General features: G+C 40.6%; 1 protein-coding gene across 1 annotated transcript in view; it reads right to left on the minus strand.

Annotated features, from left to right (window-relative positions):
• The window catches only part of ABLIM1 (actin binding LIM protein 1), a 331,920-nt gene extending 315,768 nt beyond the window's left edge, over positions 1-16,152 (minus strand). The window contains exon 1 of the mRNA XM_055080923.1: positions 15,952-16,152. Coding sequence (XP_054936898.1) covers positions 15,952-15,964 — 13 coding nt within the window. The 5' untranslated portion in view covers positions 15,965-16,152. The remainder of the gene's footprint in view (positions 1-15,951) is intronic.
• Between the last annotated feature and the right edge of the window lie 7,707 nt (positions 16,153-23,859).

Genomic DNA, 23,859 nt, shown 5'->3' on the forward strand with positions numbered 1-23,859 from the left:
GGAGGCCCGCATACCACAAAAAAAAAAAAAAAAAAAAAAAGTTACAGCTAATACCTATTGCTATGCTCTAAAAATCTCGTCAAGATACATGCACAAAGATGTTCAGTGCAGCACTGTCTATAAAAGCCATCAAGCAAAGTATCTATCAAAAAGGATTATTAAGTCAGGTGTGGTGAAACCATCTGCTTGAATACTCTGAAGTCATTTAAAAAAATGAGCTATATCTGCAGGTACTAAGATGGAACAACATCAAGATATATTATGTGAAAAAGGCCAAGTGTTTTTTTAAGTAAGCAGGTAGGTAGATCATCATTTTATAGGTAATAGATTGATTTTAATGTCCTAGTACACACATAACTTTTCTCTAGAAAAGAATCTCAAGAAACTGGTAATAGTGGTTACTTCAGAGGATGAGGACCTTTCACGTCTCATTTATGTTCTTTAAATTATTCTTTTAAATCTAAGTATATGTGTATATCCCTCTTTTACATCAAAAGAGTTTCTCTGGACAGTTATATTATAGCTCTTAGAATTAAAAAAGAAGCTTTTACCTTTTTCGTTTTCATTTAATTGTCTAAGTTACACCTTGATCTCAGTTATGCTCTGGGGAAGAGCCTCTGGCCACGCTTAGCTCAAACCAGCTCAAGGAGACTATGGCCAGAGTGGGTGGGGGTGGGAGAGGTGACCAGAAGCCCCAGCAAAAGAGCAGTGCCCAAGGACATTGTCTACACCAAGGCAGCAGGGTGGCAGCCAAGCTGGATGTCCAAGCATAAGACACGTGAGACAATACCTTAGGAAACTCTTGGAAATAGTGAGGGATGCTTAGAAGGGGATTAGTTTGTAGCTGCAAGTGCAGTGGACAACACAACAACATACCCAAAACGCACCCCAGTATCCTTGACACATTTCAGAACCCCGTGGCAGGTGGGAATGAGGAGAGTGGGTGTGAGGAGGATAAAGGGAGAAGGGGGTCAGGGTCCCTAGGGTACACATCACCTTGTAGGAAAACAAAACGCAGGGGCAAGAGGGCTGAAATCGCGCATCAGAGGAACCACGTCGGAGTGTCTAGCTTCAATCCTTCCAGAGCCCAGCCCACTGAAGAACACAATGGATGTTCTGCATGTCAAACACTCCCTGCCCCAGTAGGAAAACCTGTGTCCTTGATCAGGTTTAAGAGCAAAGGCATATGAGGAAATGAACTTTCAAGTCATACCCAACTTGAGTTCAACCAAAAGGACTGAGAAATCCTAGGACAGCACCTTCTCCTTCTACGCCCCTTCATGTGTTTGTGCATATCCCACCAGACTGCGGATTTCATGCACGGCAACCTTTCTTCTCCCAATCTCTCAATAACCGTTCATTGAACGGTACTCAGCTTCAGGCTCTGGGGTGGGCTAGGATCTGGGAGTGCACTTATAACACTCGGTCTCTGGCTTCTCAGAATTCACAGTCTAGGAGAGGATAGAGCCACTTAGACAACTCTGCACAGTTTAGTGTCATTGACTAGACGCCAAAATGAAAAAGTCTGGGTAGAGGAAGTGTAACCGTTAGAGGAAAGAGCAGAGTTCACCACCAAGTTCAAAATGTATTTATCAGCAGAGAAATCAGGGCAAAAGGATGCCTCCAAAGCGAGCCCAGATTTAATCAAAGGGATTCAGAGAATCAGGCAGGCTTACCTCCAAGAACCACTAACAGGAGGCTCACTTAAGTCAAATGTTCTGAGCCCCAGCAAGTAAATATCCTTTATCACTTTACACAGCTTGGCTCTGGGAGGAGAAAAGGCTGAGATAAATGAGTTCATTCGACTGCCCATTCTAGCCCAGCTCCAAGTGTTCCTTTGTCCCCCTTTTCAGCAGGAATAGAGTATCCCAACCACGTCACCTGTTTTTCTATGGTAAATGTGTGCCAGTTGTCACTGGGTAGCCTAATATTAACCTTAAAGTAGACGACCACTTAGTGCCGTTCCTACAACTGTCAAGAAAAGGGATAAAGCCTCTGACCACACTATCCTAAGGAATGTGAATGTTCTGGAAGACAGGGAAGGATGGGAGTGATGGTGGCCTTCCAATTTCAGATATCAAACCTAGGTCCAACGAGGCCTCTCTGAGGCAGGGACTATGCTGTACCCCTTGCATTTGGTAGTGAAAACCCTCCCTCTGTGTTTGTGAAATGAGGGGTGAAGGCTGTCCTCAGAATTTGTCTGGCCTGCTTTGTACAGAGAGTGAAACTTCAGTGAGCTTCTCAGGGGAACCCTAACACTAACACTGTCAAAGCATTTGCCACGCTCTCTAAAAGGCCACAGTAGTGCCCCCCACCCCCCGCAGCCCATCTCTTCCTCTTCTCCGGCTACCTGCTGGCTGGACCTTCCTGGTGCAGGTGGCCAGGTCGAGTCAGCTCTGCTGGGGCCTTGTGATGCAAGCCAGAAGGCAGGGTGGGGTATTTTTAACCATACAGAATTCTTTCCATATTTTTATGTAGTTAAGTGTATCTACATTTTCTTTTATGACTTCTGAGCTTTGTAGCCTGTATGAAAGGTCAGGAATCTTCTAACATCCTCAGTTTATAAATTTACCTGTGTTTTCTTCTAGGACCACTATCGTTTCATTTATTTTACACTTAATGACTTACTACACTAGGAATTGTGTGCCTGTGTGTAATAAATAAGGGGTCCAGATTTCTTTGTTCTAAATAGCCGGCTGTACCTGTACCATTTATTGAATCTCTCTTCTCACACTGACCTTAAAAAGCCACTTTTCTATAATTAAATTCCATACACACTTGTTTACTGTACTCTGTAATCTTTTCCCACTACTCTCATTTCTCTCCAATACTTAACTGTTTTAATTATTGCAGTTTCATTTTACATTTTAATATCTGATACAGCTAACCCTCCCTTAACTACACCTCTTTCTCAGAATTTCATAAATTTCATTTTGCAAAACGAATAATAGTATCATTTTGCCATGTCTCTAAAAAAATATTCTGTTGGCATTTTAATCGAGATTTCATTTCTTTTGTAGAGAGATTTAGGGGAAATGAACATTTTTGCAATATGGTATCTTGTTATCCAAGAGCCTAGTAGGTCTCTCCAATGACTTAAATTTTTCATGTTTCTCCTCAGGGTAATTTTAAAATTTTCCTGATATTGCTCCTGTATGTTACATTTCACTTCACATGTCTTACTGTTTCATATGCTTAATTAGCATTTTTAAAATTCTAAAAGCATGCTGTGTTTGCAATGCTTTTCCACCACTTCTCCCATTTGGCACTCATTCATTCATTAAGGTCCCATTCTGGTATCACTTGCTTCGTCAAGTCTTCTTTGGCCCCATGTCCAGTCAAGATGGAGCGGGTCCTTCCTCTGTGCTCCTGCAGCACGTTTTACGTCCCATCATCACCACTGGTCACACTGTGCTGCACCTTCTGTACACACACCTCTCACCTCATTAGTCTGGCAGCTCTGCTAGTAGAGGAGCCAGTTAGCACCCCCCAAGCCTGGTTTATAGCAAGCATTCAACGATCAAATCGAATGCATGAATGAATGCCATACTATGCTTCTTCATATTTTGGTAGCATTTTTGCAATGCTAACAGTGATAACACTGATAAATAGTAGAATTTGGAATAATGTGACTGACAGGGTTTTATTTTCCCCTTAAACACAAGCCAAGTTTAAAAATGCAGAAAATTATCTCACATAATGAGAAATCAAAATTAGGAAGTGAAAACTAGACGCATTATTTTTCTGGCATGTATTTCAGCCTCATGTAAAGAGGCAGCATTGTGGTGGATAACATATACTCTGGCACGAACAAGACCTGAATTTAAATCCCGTATCAACCACTTATTATCTAGGTGATATCAGGCAAGTGTCTTCACTTCTCTGTGCCTCATTTTCTCTATCTGTAAAATGGGGATAATAAAGATCCTCATAATAGAATACCTACAAGACATCTCAAATTTAAATGTCCAAAATGCTTGATTCCCCTACTCCCCAAACCTGCTTGTTTGACATGCTTCCCCATTCCAGGAAATGACATGCTACCCTTCCAGCTGCTGAGAAAATGGAGGTATCCACAGTTCTCCCCCTTCTTTTGCTCCACGTTTCCCACCCATCCACCAGTCCTATAAGCACTTCCTTAGAAATATTTCCAGAATCCATTGACTTTTCACCAGCTGCTTTCCTACCATCTGGTCCAAGGCACCATTTTCTGTTTTGACCATTGCAGTAACCTCCTAAATGGTCTTCATGCATCTACGCTTATTCACTAAAACCGATTCTCTACATTGTTGACCAAGTGATCCTTTTAAACTATATCAAATCATGTCACATCTCTGCTCAGAACTATCAAGGGCCTCCTATCTCACTCAGTCTCACCCAGAGGAAAACTCAGGTTCTCTCAGTGGCCTGTAAGGACCAATTTGACATAGCCACCCCTTCCCCAACTATCTCTCTGACTTCACCTCCATCCCTCTCCCCTACACTCTCTGATCCAGCCACACTGGCCTCCTGCTGGTCCCAGGACACACATGCACGATAGACCTCAACACCTTTGCACTGCTTATCTCACTGCCTAGAAAACCCTTCCGCCAGAATCTGCATGACCTCTCACCTCCTTTGGGTCTCTGCTCACCCGTCACTTTATCAAGAGGCCTTCCATTATCATCCCGTATGTATAAAATAGCACCTGCGGGCTTCCCTGGTGGCGCAGTGGTTGAGAGTCCGCCTGCCGATGCAGGGGACACGGGTTCGTGCCCCGGTCCAGGAAGATCCCACGTGCCGCGGAGCGGCTGGGCCCGTGAGCCGTGGCCGCTGAGCCTGCGCATCCGGAGCCTGTGCTCCGCGACGGGAGAGGCCGCAACAGTGAGAGGAGAGGCCGCACCAGTGAGAGGCCCGAGTACAAAAAAAAAAAAAAAAAAAAAAAAAAAAAAAAAAAAATAGCACCTGCCCTGCCCTCTCATCTCCCCAACTCTCCTCTCTCTTCTCTTTGCTCTTCTTTATATTTCTTCCTAGCACTTTATCACCACTTGTCACATTATATGTTTATTTGGTAAGTGGCTGTCTCATTTCAACACCTAGAATTATTTGAGCCCTTAGTAGGTGTTCAACTAATACTTATTGAATGACCGGATAGATGAACACATTGTTTACAACTCCAATTCTACAGTTTATATAAAGTGTCTAACCACTGAACAGATCCTCCTAAAATAAAAAGGAGCTAAGGAACTGGTGAAAAACTAAACTATCACTGGTGTCCATGCTCATTGCTCACCCGAATGCTTAAATGAATCAAAATAAAGATTCCCTTGTTTTACACAGAACAAGAGCAACAAAAAATCTCCCTAGAAGCCATTAGAGACTGCCAACCTAAACATCTTTTCTACATTTTTTTTTAACGTTTAAAAATGATGATGGGGCTTCCCTGGTGGCGCAGTGGTTGAGAGTCCGCCTGCCGATGCGGGGGACACGGGTTCGCGCCCCAGTCCGGGAGGATCCCACATGCCGCGGAGCGGCTGGGCCCGTGAGCCGTGGCCGCTGAGCCTGCGCGTCCGGAGCCTGTGCTCCGCAACGGGAGAGGCCACAGCAGTGAGAGGCCCGCGTACCGCAAAAAAAAAAAAAAAAATGATGGCTTCCCCTCCCCTCTCTCCCTCCCCCAGACTCTGGGACTCCTATCCTTCTGTTCATTCTTATTTGGAGCTAAAAGCCAGAAATAGCTGTTTACTTCATTGTCCTCATTTCCCTTCATTGTTACCATTCGGTTCTCTGGTGGCTACCCTCTTGTGGATGTGTTTTTTAAATGAATTCTCAATAAGTTGAGAAAGAAAAGCACGGGTAAAGACCTCAGACACAGTTTTAAGCAAAACATATTATAGGATATTTTCTTTAGGACAAACTATTTATACATTGACTCTAACATGATTACATATACACCATCAAATATTATTCTCATATGTAATAAAGTTAAAGAGCTGGAGAGAGAACACACAGTACAGAATAAAGAACTTTATTAAAATGTGAATAACAATAATTACGCATGTAGAGCTCTTTCTCACACAAGCCTAAAAAAGAAATTATCTAACAAAGGACCAAAATCATATGACCTCTAATCAATCAGCAAGTAATTTGGGGGTGCTTGACCCACAATTTCTACTTTCATTTTTATTCTAATGTAGGGCTGAATAATACAAAGGATTTTATGGGTACCTCTACTAAATAAGAACTTGCCCACCCAGTAATTGTAAAACAAAACACGGACAATTTCCTTATACTGGTAAATACATATTAGATAAATTTTCCAATAAAATAATACAATGTACTGGGGAAATAAACCTTAAATACATTGGCAGAGAGTCATCAAATAGATAGTGAGTCCAAGAACAGACACAGGTAGACTGAACTACACATTTTAAAGCGGCTTTGAAATTGCACTAACTAGAAGAAACAGAGCCACTCATTTTAAACGACTATGGAAGACCAAAGGCACATTTCCTTCCCACAATAGTTTTTCTCTAGATAATTGACCCCGATAGAAGAAAACTATTGTATGAATTACTCCGAAAAAAAATTCTAAAAATTCATTTGGGTTTGACTTCATATCAAATGTTACTGTTGGTCTCTAATGGTAATTACACCTGAGCATACCAACCTCTCATGAGAGAAAATAGCCCAGAAATGTGCTGGATTGATGGGGAGGAGATGGCCAGTCTAGGATTTAAGTTAAATTTTGATGTAGATAATATACAATGTAGCTAACATTACAGGCAAATATTCAGATATTCACAAAAATTCTATCCTTTGAGACCAAGGAATACACTGACACCAAAGCACAGGCTGGCTAGAAACTCTATTAGGTAGAAAGGCCACAATCCCAATTTCCCTGGGATAGCCCCACTCTACACCTATGTTCCAGCATCCCATCAGGTTTAGCATTTGTCCTAGATAGAAGTATCCCATTTGGATGTTAACTTATATGATTCATGTAAGTTAGATTAAATGTCAACAATAAATGTTGACCAGCCCTATTTGCTCCAGCCTCATTCAATCACAAATTCTAACACCTTTTAATATTTCTGCACCCCAAAATCATGACAATCCTCACTCCAGAGTGCTCAATAAATATTTGTTAAATGACTTTATTAATTAATATATAGATTTGGAATAAATCTGGCTGCTCTAGAAAAGAGGTTCAATAAATATTAGCTGATTGAATATCAGTGAGGAAGGTCGAAAGAGCAAAAGAGTTTACCCCTGTCCATCACACTGTCTTCTTGCTTGCTGTCAAGAAATTTTCAGATAAATAGTTGGCATTTCTGTTCTTGGGGGAAGGGAGAGAAAAAGTATGCATTTTCTTACTTCTGGAATCCTGTGTATATCTAACATAAATTTCAACTCCACTAGCTTCTATTCCATTTTCAGTAAAGAAAAATGTGATAATTCAATTTATACTAGCAAATATCTAAGTTAGACTCAAATCTGATCTATTTTCAATTTTTAATAGTCTTGTTTAATCTACCTCAATCCCCTATTGCTCTCACATTCTCCCTCCCTCCCTCTCCTTCTCCCTCTCCCTCACACTTTACTCTCATAACAATTTCCTCTCCAGTTTGCAAGTGAATTGGTTTTTCTCCTCAGGCTGTTGTCTGTGACAGAATGATGTTGTTTGTGCTCTAGATCGTGAGGTATTTACTAAGGTAGCAAAGAGTATACCCTAAATTATGGGGGAGAAAACAAGACCTAAAACTGGAAGTGCCCCAGGAGAACCCAAAGAAACACATGGATTACTCTATCCACGGAGTGGAGTCATATGTTCATTTTTAGCCTTGCTACACTGTCACCAAAATGGGTGCGCAAGATGGGCTGCAGGAGAGGACCACAAAGCTTCAAAATACTTCTCAAGAAGTCCTCAGGGCAAATGAACAAAATCGGTTCTTTTTGGCATGCACTGCACATTTAGAGAGAGAACAACCCTACCATAATAGGATAGTGAAAGGCAACATGAGCTGTCAACTCCTAGTGACATTATAAAATTTAATAAATATAGACAGACAGCAGGCTCTTTGATGATGTTTATTATGAACTCTAGGAAGGCTCGATAGATATGAATGGGATGGGTGGATGGATGGATGATATTCCTAGAGACTGCTGCTTTAACCAGGGTGAAATGCTGACCACTTACATTCCTTTTCATTTCACTACCATGTAATTAGAAACCAGTGATTAAGCAGATAAGGGCACCAAAGGTTCAGGACTTAATAAGTAGCACCTTGGGAATGGAGCAACAAAATGTTAAATTGTCTCAAATGATCAGTACTACCTATGTCAATGAACACTAATATGGATTGAGTTAGAGAAGAACCTGAAACCACAGGCTCATAAAAAAAGAAACATTTCTCCCCTAAAAGATTTTGAAGACTAATTTACCATCTCAAAGAGATTGTTCCATAAATTTTACAAAATTTCATCTTTTATTTTAAAGGGCTCTATGAATTAGTGCTGTTTTGTTCCTCTCTAGAACTGAGGGAACTGTTCATGTGCTTGTAAAAATAGGATTGGTGAAGAATGCACAATTCTGGGGGAATGGCCTTGCTCCTTCCCCTGGCTGGAGTCAAACATGTTGCTTGGCTATTCTACATTCAGCCCTCCTGTATGCCAGCATTCTTTGTCCTGGAATATTCTGATGTCAGGTACAAAACTAAAGATAAGACTCCTAATCTGCCATAAAAAAGGAAACACGAGAGTGGGCTTTGGGCAAAGTTTTTACCTAAATGAGAATTGTGGTCAGGATAAAATGTAACTCACTGCAGCATAAATTGGCAATAAAATACCATCAATACCATTGAGGGCAGCTGAACAACCAGGAATGAGTTATCTGAATGTAGCAAGGACAGACCTCTCACTTCCCTTCTTTACATCTGCACTTCTCTGTTTAGGAAAAGGCTTTGATGCAAAGGCTTACTAGTTCAATGCATCATTCCCTTGTCTTCCTCATTCTTCCTCTCCTCCCCACCGCGAATCCTGTAACCCCCTCACATGTCACAGACTCCTTCCTCCTCATATGTCCTGCACTTTCCCTCCTCCGTGCTTTTACCTATCCGATTCCTGTTCCTTCTGAAAGGAAGCACATCTTTCAGTATTCTGCCTGCCAAATCCCTACTCATCCTTCAAGATTCACCTCAAATTCCATGTCCTCTGTGAAGTGAAGGCTTCATGTTATCTCCAGTCACAAATTAGTTGAACCTCCCATAGCAGTTTGATGATTCTTATTTGATAATCTTAATGATCTATTCTGGTCAGCTGTGTACATGTACATAACTTCACACACACACACACACACACACACACACACACACACACACCCCTTAGTTTGTATTCCTTTGGGATTGAGAATAACCTTTTTTCATTTTGTATATCTAGTCCCTAACAGAATAAGGCTTGCTGTTGCATTAAGTGATGTAAACTTCCAAATAAGATCAGAAATACATATCTGTTCACAAAATCAGGTATCCAAATAAGAATTCGGTTAATCTTTCAAACACAAAGACACACAGACACACACATAAAGTAAAATAACTTGGTACTTACAGCTTTAAATATAAGAACTGTTCTAAGAATTGATTTTACTATAAATTCTAGGACACACATATCAAATGTATTAGAATCATTGCCATTGGGGAAAAGGGAATGGGATTGAGGGATAGGGATAAAAATATATCAATAAATAAACTGGACAAGGTAGGGGTCTGATGAACTGTTGATGACAGTAAGCCATAACCTGAGAAGTATGATTAACTCAACCTTCTCTACATGAGGTCTCAAATTAAAAAAAAAAAATATATATATATATATATATATCCATATATAATGATTAACACAACCTTCTCTACATGAGGTCTCAAATTAATATATATATATATATATATATATATATACACATATATATAAAATGCTGTTCAGAGATACAATGCATGAACAATTCAACCTTCTGAAACTCTTTTCTGAAACATGATTCTCCCAGCTGTGAGAAACTGATGTCAAAAACTACTTCTCTCATGTAAAAAAAAAATCTATTTGGAAAAAAAAAATCTATTTAATTGGAACCCATATATTTTAAGTGCAAAAAAGGACTTCCAGGAAGTGTAGTGTGTTGCTGCTTTATTTTTTTTTTTAATACTAAAACTTATAATGGCTAGACTTGGCTTTCAAATACATTGTCCTTTTTCTTCAGTTCGGTAAATTGCTTGAGAGTTCTGTAACTCAAAGAGAAGGAAAACTCTAGCCAGAGGCCAGAAAACACAGGCCAGAAAAATGGCCCCCCTGTAACACCAAATAAGAAGTCTTAGTGCATTAATCTTTGCAACATCACCATGAAAGAAGCTGATAAAGGTAGAGTGATGCAACTAGAGGTATAACAGGCATGGAGTGACAGGAGGAAGTAAAAGAGAGAAGAAACAGAATGGAAGTCTCCACTTTATCATTTAGTAGATTCATATTTGTTGAGCTCTACTGTTAAGCGTGGAAGCAGAAGACGTCAGCACAAGCGAGTGGGGCTCTGATTCCGAGAGTCCCTGTGCACCCCAGCCCTATGGAAGAACCACTGTCCAGCACAGGGCTTAGCTGCTACTCTACAAATGTGAGGGCAGCCCTCACCTCCTCGCTGCCTTTAGCCAGTGCGGCCTGGGCCTCAGCTCAGTCTGCCACCAGAACGCCTCATGCCCAAGTTGAGACATTTGAGGCCGACCATGCCCAGCCGTCTCCCTCATTCCTGCAGTCTCAGTCATGGAAAGGACCGGGAGGGCCCAGCCTCGCTCATTTCCTCTCCCCGTCATGCTCCCTGCCCTGTGCTCCCTCCTGCGGCACACCTGCCACCCACCACTGATGACCTTCCACTACGCTCCCTGGAATCACCCTTCCTTGTGAAGGAAAATCCCTACATCCCCAGCCGTTCCGCAAAGTGCCCGCCGCACCTCCTCACTCAGCTGAGATGTGGCTCCCCTCTCCCTGGCAAACGCACCCTCCTGAACCTACATGCTTTCCAGGCTGACGTGCACAGAACTGTTTCTTTCCTGCCCGAGTCTCCCTGGAAAGCCTTTTCTTCTACCCCATCCTTTTTCACCTGGCTAAATCCAACTCATTCTCCAAGAAAATATCCCTGCTTCCTGCAAGAAACCTCACCTGATCTCCTGGTCCTCACCCCACCCCCCACAAGGCTATATTCGGTGCCACTCCTTTGTATCATCATAACTCTTTCTCTAGCTCACATTATCTCTCTCCTTCTCTCTGCACTCAGCATATCCTTTTATAAATGGTATTTATGTATTTGTCTCCCGCACAGAACTAGGAGTTCCTTGAGGGTATATGCTGCGTCCTAGTCACTGACTGCTGGCACGTAACAGGTGTTCAGTAAATGTCTGTTGAATACATGAATGAAAATCGACAGTCCTGACTTGAATAAATGAAATGAATACCGGGAATGAAGTGGACATTTTTCTTATTTATTCGATTTTTCTCTCAATCTTTTAAAGCTGTATCTACTTGCTATCAGACAACACAAAGATGTGTTCAAAGAGAAGCCAACTCTCTCCCCTCCCTACCCTTGACTTTAACTTTTTTTATCCTCGACTTTTTTTTACCCTTGACTTTTTTAAACCACTGTTGAATGCTTGGTGTGTACTGTTCTATGACTTTCTCTATGCTCATGGCACACCCATATGCACACTTAGAGATTTTTCTCAATTTGTAGAACTGGGATCGCACACATATATCTTAATCATAACACTTGCTCTTTTCCCTTAATAATGTATCATGGCCATCACTCCAGACCAACACATATGGACCTAACTCATTCTTTCTAATAGTTGCATAACAGTCTACAGTATGGATGAACCATGATTTAGTCACTCATTCTCCAATGGATGAGCATTCAGGTTGCTCCTAGTTTTATGGAAATTCTGAAAACAAAGATAGCAAGACTGATCTAACATTTCTAGAGCATACATACTTTGAGTTATTTCTCTGCCAGTGCTATGGACTCTATCCTCACATACTTGGACCTATTTTCTCAAGACTCGAGCTCTGAAAACCTAATAAGCTCATAAGCGATCTCTTCTGCGTACAGCGCCAGTTGCTGCCACGCATCTTATACTGAATAGGTATTTAATATTTATTGAACTGAACCAAAAGCTAACCAGGTAGAAACTGCCGGGAAGGATACACAGGATGCACTGTTTGCCATGCTTAATTCCGAGGATTTGGTAGGAAGGGTGTAAAAACAGAAAATTTTCATTTTTAACTTAATACACTTCTGTTTGAATTTTTAATATAATACTCTATAATTTCAATATTTAATATATCCATTTATACATTAATATATTTTGATTATATGAATATATTGATAATAAATTTTAGTACATTATTTTTATAACTCAAAAACAGCTTTTTTCCAAAACTTTCTGGACGATACAGAACCCCTGAGTTAAAAGAAACAAACAAGCTCTAATTCAATAACTCCAAAGTCTGGCTGTACATAAGAATCAACTGAAATTTGCTATAAATTCAGATTCCCAGGCCTTTCCATGAATATTCCAATTCAGTAGATCTGAAGCAGAGCCCGGTATTAGCATGTTTAATAAATACTCCAGATTATTCTTTGATCCTGCTCTAATCTAATGATTTTTAGAATTACCTGGGGAGCTTTTCACATAGTATATGGATGTTTGGGCACTACCTTTAGAGGTTATGAGCCATTAGACCTGAAATGAATCTACATTTTTAAAAGGCTACCTAGATGATTCTTCCCAGGTTTGGAAACTCTGTTCTAAGTGTTATAATTTCCCCCAGTTTGTCAACTCAAAATCAAGTCATGATAGCTCCATTTTGGTCTCTAGCAGTAAAAATACAACACCAAGTTAAAAGTCTTTGATGATAGTATTCTAAAAGACCACAAGATGAGGAATGTCTTAGCTAGCCTATCATGAAATTTAAGAATATCTTTTATTGGTGGTTTGAATAATGAATTAAATTTTAGTACTCTCTTTATATCTTAAAGAGAAGATGAATTCTAAAATATTTTTCTCTCTAAAATATTTTAATAAAATTACTTTTCTATGAGATTCAATGTTTCAGCATTTTCAATTTTTAAAAAATACATCTACCCCTACCATAACTTACAAGTCTAGATATTAGAAATGAGCAGAGTTCATTTTTTAAATTAATGAGATTTATCTTTACAAGTATCTAAAGACCTTCCTAATGATAAGTTAGATATTTAAGTAGACACATTAACTTTCTGACCATAAAAGTTTATCTCTACTTTCAGGAATAGAGATGAGAGCAGATACTAAATTAGAAAAGCATAGTGAAACTCAGTTCTGAAAACATCTTTTATAAAAAATAAATGGCAAACAGACATCTTGCCACACGAGCTTAATTCAGTAGCTACTATACTAGGCATTCTACTAATCATTTAGAATTGTTTTTTACAAATTCATAAAGATAAAAGTACTTCATAGAAACATAAGAAAAATATTCTGTCATTGGTAATATCTAGGAAGTTCTGGTCCTCAAAAGTGAAGGAGGAAGAAACAGAGTGGGGATATCAAATTAACAACATCAAGGATCAAAGGCCTTGTTTCCCTCACTTGGTCTTTACCAAATGTCCACGAAGAAGTTCCTAAATGTACTGGGAATTCCAAATTACTTACCAAGGCCATTTCCTTTCAATCTCAAGTATAGGGCATTTTTCTCTCTCAGCAAATCAATGATTCTGATGTTTACTATAATACTCAAAGGACAAGTAATAGAGAAGCACTAAAACAAAGTGGATGTGATCAGAAGTCAGACAGTCCTGGGTAGACATCAGGATCTGCCACCTACCTAATGTTTGAGCTCAGGTTAAGTTACACAATCTCTCAAAACCTCAGTTCCTTCATCTGTGAAATGGAGAGGTAATAACAGCATCTAGTTGAGTCAGTTATGTGAGGACCAACTGATGCAATACATGTAAAGTGCCTGACATGTAGTAAGTATGCAGTAGCTGATATTTATCATGTTTTTTTCTCCCCTTGCAATATTAGTCAGACTTTAAACTGTTAAATGCAAGATTATCAACATGGGAGTTTGAAGGGGAAACAAGAGCGCTAAGTGAAATTTCTGCGTCCGACTCGAAATCATCCTGCTTGAAACCAGGTTCAAGAAGAAATATTCAAGAACCAGGTCCCAAGCCAGGGCTCTAGCCTCTGAATCACTGGGCATCTTCATTTCATATCCTCGGATAAACCACAGATACCTTGCAGTAGAAGGGGCCAGAGACAAGGTGAAACTGGGGGGTTACCTAATGAACTTGATGCTTTCTAGAACATACCAAGGTTCCCAGTAGTTAGTTGGCTCCTACGGTGTGCAATGTTTTGTGTACTAAGGGGTTTGGGTGGCATAAAGCTGCATCAGAGGTAGACTCTGACCACAGAGAGTTTTACAACCTATGAGAACTAGTCCCCACATGTTCCTTGTAATACTTAGGACAGAAGTCAGTACCAAAAGCCTCCGTCTTAGAACATAGTTCAGAGATTATACAGCTGGAGTCGCTCAGAAGATTCCGTACACACACCCAGCCCCCTGTAGTCACATGTTTCACCCTCTTTTTTCTTTCTCTAATACACACAAATTTTTAGGCATCATTAGGCAGGTAGTATCTCAGGGTCGCATATCACCTCTGTAGCCCGAGATCTACAAACGTAAATTCTACAAACGTAAATTCTGTCATTCCACCCTGTCTGTACCACCCCATTTCCAGGTACGGAACCAACCAACCATATTGCCAGACCAACAAAGACCAGTTTCCTTAAAAGGGAGCTTAAACATTCCGGGTAGAATTTACTTTATTCATTACATGCCCCAGAATGAACCTTGAAAAGCATCACTAAATTATCCAACACATTGTTAAATTCCTAAACTCCCCTCAAAAAGCAGGGTTAACCCTTCAGAGTTTAAAAAAAAAATTACGCTGCAACTCCTCTTAAAGCTTCGGGGTATCAAAAGGGGTGGTACTTATTGCTTGGCAAATATACTGTCTAAAAATAATCACTATTTTCCTTAAAAGCTTATGGCAAAGCAACCAAGTCACTTCGTTTTCATTGCTGGCAAGCTGCACAGTGACTTGATCGCTTTAATATTTCACTCATAGTAGCAGCCACTGAGCTATGACTAACCCACTCTCCCAGCATCACCACTGGCTCCAGATGGCAAGAAATACATTCCCTTCATTCTTGGCTGAAAAGCAATTCTGATTTTTTTTTTCTTTCTTTCGTCCAGTTTCACCTGCAGTTAATCGTTTCACTCCAGGAAGAAAACCGCTGGGGGTGAGGAGAGATTAATGCAAAGAGGAGTACAGGTAGGGAATTTACTTTTTTTAATGAGATGTAAGCACTGCAGCTTTAAATGTTACTGCATCAAGCCCTGGATTCCTTCCGTAACCAAGCTGCAAAATGGTAACAAGAATGGAGGAAAAAAAAAACACCTCTTCCTCCCTCCCGGCCGGCCCTTCAGGCCACTGCCCAGCAGGACTGGCAGCGGCGAGCCCATCCCCCACGCCCTCCCAGCCCAGACGTGCGGCTGGCACAGGTGAGCCGGACACCGACCTTGGCCCTCTGGCTTCGCCCACATCCGGGGGATCAAGGTCAAGGGCGAGGGCTTCCTTACACACACACACACACACACACACACACACACACACACACACACACACACACACACCCCCGCACACTCCCCCCGCTCCACCCTCGGCCGCCCAGAGCCCAGGGATCCGATGCCAAAGTTTCAGGCCGGGTTGGGGCCGGCAAGGCTCTCGCGGCCCCCGGCCCCCGCCCTCCGGCACCTGCCCGGCCCTCCCTGATCCGCGCCTTCCCCGCCGGGCCCGGCGCGGAGTCCGGGGACGGCGCCCACCTGGTCCCCACTCACCCCTTGCGGACATGGTTCAGGCAGCGGGAGTCGAAGCAGGGAGGGCGGCGGAGTCACCCGGCAGGGCGTGGGGAGGAAAATCTCGCCGAAACGCACCAGGCGCACCCGCGCCCGCCCGCGTGGAGAGGCGGCTGGCCCCGCGGGGACGCCTCCCGCAAGACACCTGGGCGCCGCTGGGCGCAGCACGGCCGGCGGGCGGGGACCGGCCGGGCGCGGCAGCGCTGACAGCCCGCGGCCGGAGCTGGGCGGGGCCCGCCTCCCCGCCTCCCCCGCCCGCCCGGCCGCCCGGCCCACGGGGTCCAGCGGCGGCGGGGACGCGCCGCCAGCTGGGCTGCGGCGCCAGCCCGAGCTTTTGTCCCCGAGCGAGCGTGGTGCGGCGTGCGGTGAGGGCTGCGTCTCCCCTCCCCCGACCCGAGTCCTTACTGAAAATAATAGTAGTAATAAGAATAGTGCTGCCGCTATGAGTGGCCTTCCAGCCTCCCGCTTTGGCCTCAGAGAAAGAAAGAAGGAAAGAGCTGTTCTGTTCCCTCCCCTAAGTGATGCCCTGGACAGGAGGGGAAGACCACGGTCGCCGGAGGGGCTTGGACTTCAGTGGGAGGAAGACCGTGGGCGCCCGCCCGCTGGTCACAACAAAATTAGCGACCAGTGAGCCCCTTCGAAGTCGGCCGGGTGGGATGGGCAGACTTTTCTTCCTGCGACCCTTAAGGTCATCAGAGCAGGGCTGACCCAGCTCAGGGTCTTGAGTCAACTGACACTCAAGGAAGGTCTGTAAACACATCTGATTTATTGTATCAACTCTGGAGTATCAGGGCTGGGCAGGGCTGGGCTGGGCTGGAGAGTAGGGCAAACATTCTAAGCAAATCCACCTTTTCTATTTATCAGAGTAAAAATGAAAAAGATACAAGAACAATCTCTTACTGCCTGGAGGTTTTATCAACTAGAGCTTGAGGCTAGTAAGCAACCTTACAACACCACCAGATCCAGAAGTTCTAAACTGAAGAGGTGAGATTCTAAGCTTCGAGGAGAACGGGCGCAGCAGCTTATTAAACCTCTAAGACTGATGAAAGAATTCCAAGTTTCAGGAATTCACACTCACTCCCTTCTCCGTGTCTATTCCTATATCCACTCTCACAACAGATATTTTAGTTATTTTCTATGTAGGCACTTCCCAAATCTATCCTGATATACTGGGAATTGTATAATAGGTCTGATAATTCAGAAATCTTCAAAGAATAGGTGAACAAACTATCTCTAGAAAAAAATAATCAGTGGATAACTGAGCATCATTGAAAAAAAAGCCCAATCAAATAACCATGTGTGGAAACACTAGGAAAAAGGTAAGTAATGAGAGTAGAAATTCTCATATTCAACTACAACTACAAAAATTAACTCATTATTTATCCATCTTGACAACATCCCTTTTGCTATCTTCAGGAGGCAAACTTGACAATAAATCACAATCCAGTTGCTTCCATTTCAAAACAACTCTTCTTTCCCACTATCCTCAATCTACTGTTAACCCTTCTCACCCAAAGGATGATTACATGAAAGCCACTGCTCTCCCTACATCCAGCCTCCACCCGCTCCAGTTTATTTTGCCTCTTGCCTTGAGAATAGTTTTCTTAAAACACTGTTTATAATATGACATCTTCATACTCCAAAACTTCCAGTGAATCCTCACAAATCTTCAGATAAAGCCTCAACATTTCAAAGTGTCTTCATCCATGCAGTTAATCCTTCAACAGAATTTTATTGAATATATACTATATGCCAGTCTCTGTGGTAGGTACCAGAGTTACAATGGTGAACTACATGGACATCGTCCGTGTCTATATGGAGCTTAAGGACTATGAAGATTTTGAGGCTTTCCACAACCTATGCTCTCCTACCTCTCCAGCAGCATCTCTAGCTAACTCCTCTAAGCAAACGCTCTGTTGTAGACAGAATAGTTTCCCTCTAGTGTGCCTCCCAAATGCCCTCCTCCTCACCCAAATTAATTTATACACTGTCTCCTCATGTAAAGTCCTCCAGCTACCTCAACCCACAATGATCTCCTCATTCTTTCAACTTGTACTTTCAGAACCATCTATTTTTACTTAATACACTGCTTTGTGTTGCCATTCAATGGTTTTGTTGTACGTGTTTCCTGTCTCTCCAGCTGACTGTAAGTTCCTTGAAATGAGAGACTTGGATCGTCTTGTTGAATTGAATTTGTTCTGGAAGTATATCACAGGGCATATATTATATCAGACCCCAGACTAGTAAGATAGGGAGGTCCCCAAATTGTGTGACTTTCACTTTTATTCTTGTAATTAATATCCAGCCCTTTTCTCTAACTGTCACAATAGTTCTGGTCCTTATAACTTCACACCAAAATTTATAGGTACAGCACAAAAAGCCTAATAATGAACAGAGCTTACTCTTGTCCTTAACATGCTTATAATAGACTACACAGATGCTTATAAAATACACTCCTATACATAACTGTAAGTCTGAAATAAGACATCTTACACAAAACTGTTAGGCACACACTGGTACTCAGTATCTGATTGACCGGCAGGTTGGAAAATGGTAAGTTATCATCAAAGATTATCTTTGGCTAAAGAAAGGTTTCCCTATGAATTTAACTTTGGTCTTCTTCGGATTAAGTATCAGTTCAGATTTTAAAATATATATGATTTGCTTATATTTTGCAGTTATGATTGAAATTCCTGTTAGAGTCAAACACATCATTCCAGAATCTGTTCCTATAATCTTACAAATCTGAAACATTCTTCCAACCACACAGCAACCAAGTTCCTGTTAGTAGCTTGAACATCCTAACAAATTTCTCATCTAAGATAACTGAGAATACTTTTGAAATCATCGTGAAAGCAAACTGTAAGATGCAAGGAATGTTAAGAGAAACGTTAAATGCCACTTTTTAAAGTCAGGTGATAAAGTATAGGCTATTGGTTGAAACTATAAATAGCACTTTTATATAGACCAATGGGAAGAAACATTCCAGTCTGTGTTTGAAAAAAGATGTTACTATTTGGCTCTTGCCAAAAATACTCTTTCAACTTCTAATGGAAGTTAGCATACATTATTAGTGTTTTCTATTCTTTATTGACTTTGCATCGGCAGGCGGACGCGCAACCGCTGCGCCACCAGGGAAGCCCTTTATTGACTTTTAAAGTGATTGAATATGGATTCATATTCACACAGCTTTTCAACTGCTCAGAAATTCCACTACTAGGAATTTATCTCTCACATATATTTGCAAAAGTTTGCCAAGATACACGTACAAGAAAGAATCACTCGGGCTTCCCTGGAGGCGCAGTGGCTGAGAGTCCGCCTGCCGATACAGGGGACACGGGTTCGTGCCCCGGTCCGGGAAGATCCCACATGCCGCCGAGCGGCTGGGCCCGTGAGCCATGGCCGCTGAGCCTGCGCGTCCGGAGCCTGTGCTCCGCAACGGGAGAGGCCACAGCAGTGAGAGGTCCGCGTACCGCAAAAAAAAAAAAAAAAAAAGGACAATCTGACTATTCAATAATTTTTCAGCAAATACGTTTGTAATACCTACCATGTAAGAGGCAATGAAGAAGACATGGCAAACCAGTTAGATTAGTTCCTTGTTCTCATGACATTTATGTTCAAGTAGGAGAAAGTTAGACAATGTACAAGGTGGAGAAGCTAAACTTGAGACTAGTCATGAAGCCAGGTCACTAAAGGGGGCTGAAATGATTCCAGGTCAGTAGTATCCCTGGCTCCCAAGAGAAGCAAACAAAAATTCTATTCTGATAAAATTTGACAGATGAGCCACCAAAAATGAGGTCACAATCAAAGATTACTAAATATACAAGAAAACATGCAACTCTGAATGAGAGTTATCAGAAATAACAAATAGCAGATATAGATAGTAAGTACTTCAGATCTTGTAATTCCCAGATAACAAATATAAAATAAGAGATGAAATATATAAATAATACAATAAAGTAATAAAAGGTACACATCACAAAAAAAATGAACCAACAAGAAACTACCAAAGATGACCAAGTAAATTTTAAAAAATCAAAATTTTAAATATCAACTGTTAAAAAAATTTTTTAATTCAATGAATAGGTGAGACAGAAAATTATTTGGAACCAAATAATTAGTGAAATGGAAGGTAGATGTTTAACAAATTGCTAAGAATACAGCTGTGAAATATTAGGAGATGGAAATATTTAAAAAGAGGTTAAGATATATAGAGGGCACAATGATATGGTCTAAAGCATAAATAATAGGAGTCCTAAGAGAGAATATAAAACATGGAGGAGAGACAGCATTTAAAGAAATAAGCTGAGAACTTTACAAAAAAACATAAATCCACAGATAAAGGAAATACAACTTATATCAAACAGGATGAATAAACAGAAATCCAGACCTAGACACATTGTATTGAAACCAAACAACACTAAAAACAAAGGGAAAAGACATAGTCTACAAAGAAACAATAGACTAACCAAATACTTCTTAAATGGAATGGTGAAAGCCAGAAGACAATGGAATTGTGATTAGGCTATAACTAGCCAATTAAACTATGTAAACAGCAAAAAATCTTTCAACAATGAGAGCAAAATAAAGATATTTTAAGATAAACAAATATTGTTTTCCACTAAAGGCATTTCTACATTATTTATATATAAATATATATAATATATAAATATATTTATATAGCAAAAAATGACCTCTGTTAAAAGGTGTGAGGTGGAAGAAAGAATGAGGGAAAAAATTTTTGTTTACATGTCGATAAATCTGACTAAACATCGATACATTTGAAATGATAGACTAGGATAAAAATTATTTCTTTGAAAAGATTAATAAAATGGATCACCTTTAATGAAATTGATTAAGGAAAAAGAGAAGGCAAAAGTGAATAATATTAGAAATAGAAAGAGACACTTATTTACATATGGAGCAGATGTTTAAAAAATGTTACAGACTAAAATTCACTTCTGGACGTGATGAAGTAACATGAATTAGGTTTGCTTTCCCACATCAAATAGGTGAAAAACTGAATAAAATACATGAAACAACTATTTTTAAGGCATGGACAACAGACAACTCAGGACAGTGATCCTTTAAAAAAAGGCAAGCAAATAAGACGAGTCCTGTGAATGTTCTAGCTTCTGACTAAAGTAGATTTGCAGACCACAGGTGGAAGGAGGAGAAACTCAAACAGAGCTCAGTGGTCTCATTGCTTTTAGGAAACCAGATCACAGTCCTGGGAGACTGAAGTGGCTGGAAGCTGTGGGACAGAATACCTAGAAGCACAAACTATGTAGAAAAAGGGCTCCAAGAATCTACACAAGAATCTCCTTGAAACTTTACTGTGTACTAGGCTGTACACATGTAAGATGAAGCTACAAAGGGTAGGCAAAATGAACAAATTGTTGAAAGAGGAACAATTTGTAGGGCTCACACAAGGCTGGAAGATATTTGAGTTCTGGCTAGGCACAGCAGAGATTCATTGGTGATAATCTAAGGCACTCAGTGGAAACTTCATCAGAGTCACACTTTAGTAGGGAGGCTAAAATACTGCTGAAGTAAAGGTACACTCCATCTACCCCAGCAAAACTTAAAACAGGCCTTGAAGAGATCAAACTGATCTGTAAATAACTTAACTGGCTGTAGAATAGAGAACAACAATCTTAAAGGAAGACAACAAATTCAGCACTCAATAAAGTAATGGTTACAATGGTCAGCATCCAGTCAAAAATTACTAAACATGCCACAAAGCAGGAGAATGTAGCCCATAACTCAGAGAAAAACCAATCATTAAAACAGACTTAGAATGACAGAGATGATGGAACTATCAATTAACTACATTCAAGTATTTAAAGGAAGACATGAAGATAGTGAGGAAGAAAATGAAAGTTTAAAGAACAAATAAACCAAATTGAAGTTTTAGAGAGGAAAATACAACATCTTAAGCAAAAATTTCACCAAGTGGAATAAATAGCAAATAAGACTCTTCAGAAGAAAAGATCAGTGAACATGAAGTAATCAATGAAAGCTATTCAAAGTGATACACAGAGAAGAAAACATTGAAAAAATCATAAACAGAGTTTCAGTGACCAGTGGAACAATAATAGTCTAACATATGAATGTTTGAATCTTAGAAAGGAGAGGAGCAGAAAATATTCCAACTTTGAGGAAAACAATAATTTCACATTTCAAAGAACTCAGTGGTTCTCGAGCAGGGTTAAACATATACCCACATACAAAACAAAATACACCCAGGTGTATTATAAGCAAATTGCTGAAAACCAGTGATAAAGAGAAAATCATAAAAGTTCCTGGAGTAAAAAGATAAACTAAATGCAAAGCAACAAAGATAAGGAGAGTAGACTTCTTGACAGAAACTAAGCAATCCGGAAGACACTGGAAATACTCTTTAAGGAGCCAAAAGGAAAAAAAAAACTGTCAAACTAGAATTCTATATCAGCCAAAGTATTCTTCAATATCATGAAAAACTTTTTTAAACAAATGAAAGATGAGAAGATGCATCACCAGCAGACCTGTACTACAAGAATGTTAAAGAACTTTCTTTGGGAGGAGAGAAAGTGATACCGAATAGAATCAACAGAACTAGACTCAGATATGACCCAGGTTTGGGAACTACAAGCAAGGACTTGAAAATAACTATGTACCTGGATCTGGTGGAAAAGAAGGACAACACATACAGAAAGGTGGGGAATTTCAGCAAAAAGATGGAAATGATAAGAAAAGTCAAATGGAAAGGCTAGATATGAGAATGCCTTCAATGAGCTCATCAGTAGACTGGATACATCTGAAGGAAGAAGCAGCAAATTCGAAGATAAGTAAAACAAAGTATGGTGTAGTCACATATTGAAATAATACACATTTGCAATAATGGATGCACCACAGCTATATCCAACATGATTGAATTATAGAAGCATAATATATTTAACACTAGCCAAACTGGAAAATATATCATTTAGGGATACATACTTGTCTGGTAAGTTAGTTTTTGAAGCAAGAGAATTCCTTAAACCACACTACAACTCAAAGACATAGCAGTCTCTGCTATGGCCACAGCTGACGAGACTGGAGTGAGGACCTGACCCAGGCTGGGACAATCCAGTTCTCTCTCTAGAGAATTTGGATTGGGACAGAGGACCTTTATTAATCACTATTGGGCCTCTGACCTGAAGTGAGTTGCTATGCACTTAACTGTATCCCCCCCAAATTAATGCTAAATTCCTACCCCACAATGTGATGGTATTTGGAGATGGGATCTTTGGGAGATAATTTAATTTAGATGAGGTCATGAAGGCGGGACCTTCATGATGTCCCTTATAAGAAGAGACACCAGAGAGCTTGTTGTCTTCTCCCCCACTACGACATGAGAGCATAGCAAGAAGACTGCCACCCATCAGCCAGGAAGAGAGCCCTCAGCAGAAACTGACCATGCTGACACCTTGATCTTGGACATCAAGTCTCCAGAATTATGAGAAAATTAATTTCTGTTGTTTAAGCCACTCAGTCTATGGTGTTTTGTTATGGCAGCCTGAGCAAGACAGACGACTCTGTGAATAGACTAAAAGCCATCAGTTACAAAACAGAAGAAGACTCAACAGACTTAGAGAATGAACTTATGGTTACCAGGGGGAAGGGTGCAGGGAGGGATAGTTTGGGAGTTTGGGGTTGACATGTACACACGGCTATATTTAAAATAGACAACCAACAAGGACCTACTGTATAGCACAGGGAACTCTGCTCAATACTCTGTAATAACCTAAATGGGAAAAGAATTTGAAAAAGAATAGATACAAGTATATGTATAACTGAATCACTTTGCTGTACACCTGAAACTAACACAACATTGTTAATCAACTATACTCCAATATAAAATTTTTT

This window comes from Physeter macrocephalus, chromosome 20 (genome assembly GCF_002837175.3).
Source record: "Physeter macrocephalus isolate SW-GA chromosome 20, ASM283717v5, whole genome shotgun sequence".
Taxonomy (NCBI): domain Eukaryota; kingdom Metazoa; phylum Chordata; class Mammalia; order Artiodactyla; family Physeteridae; genus Physeter; species Physeter macrocephalus.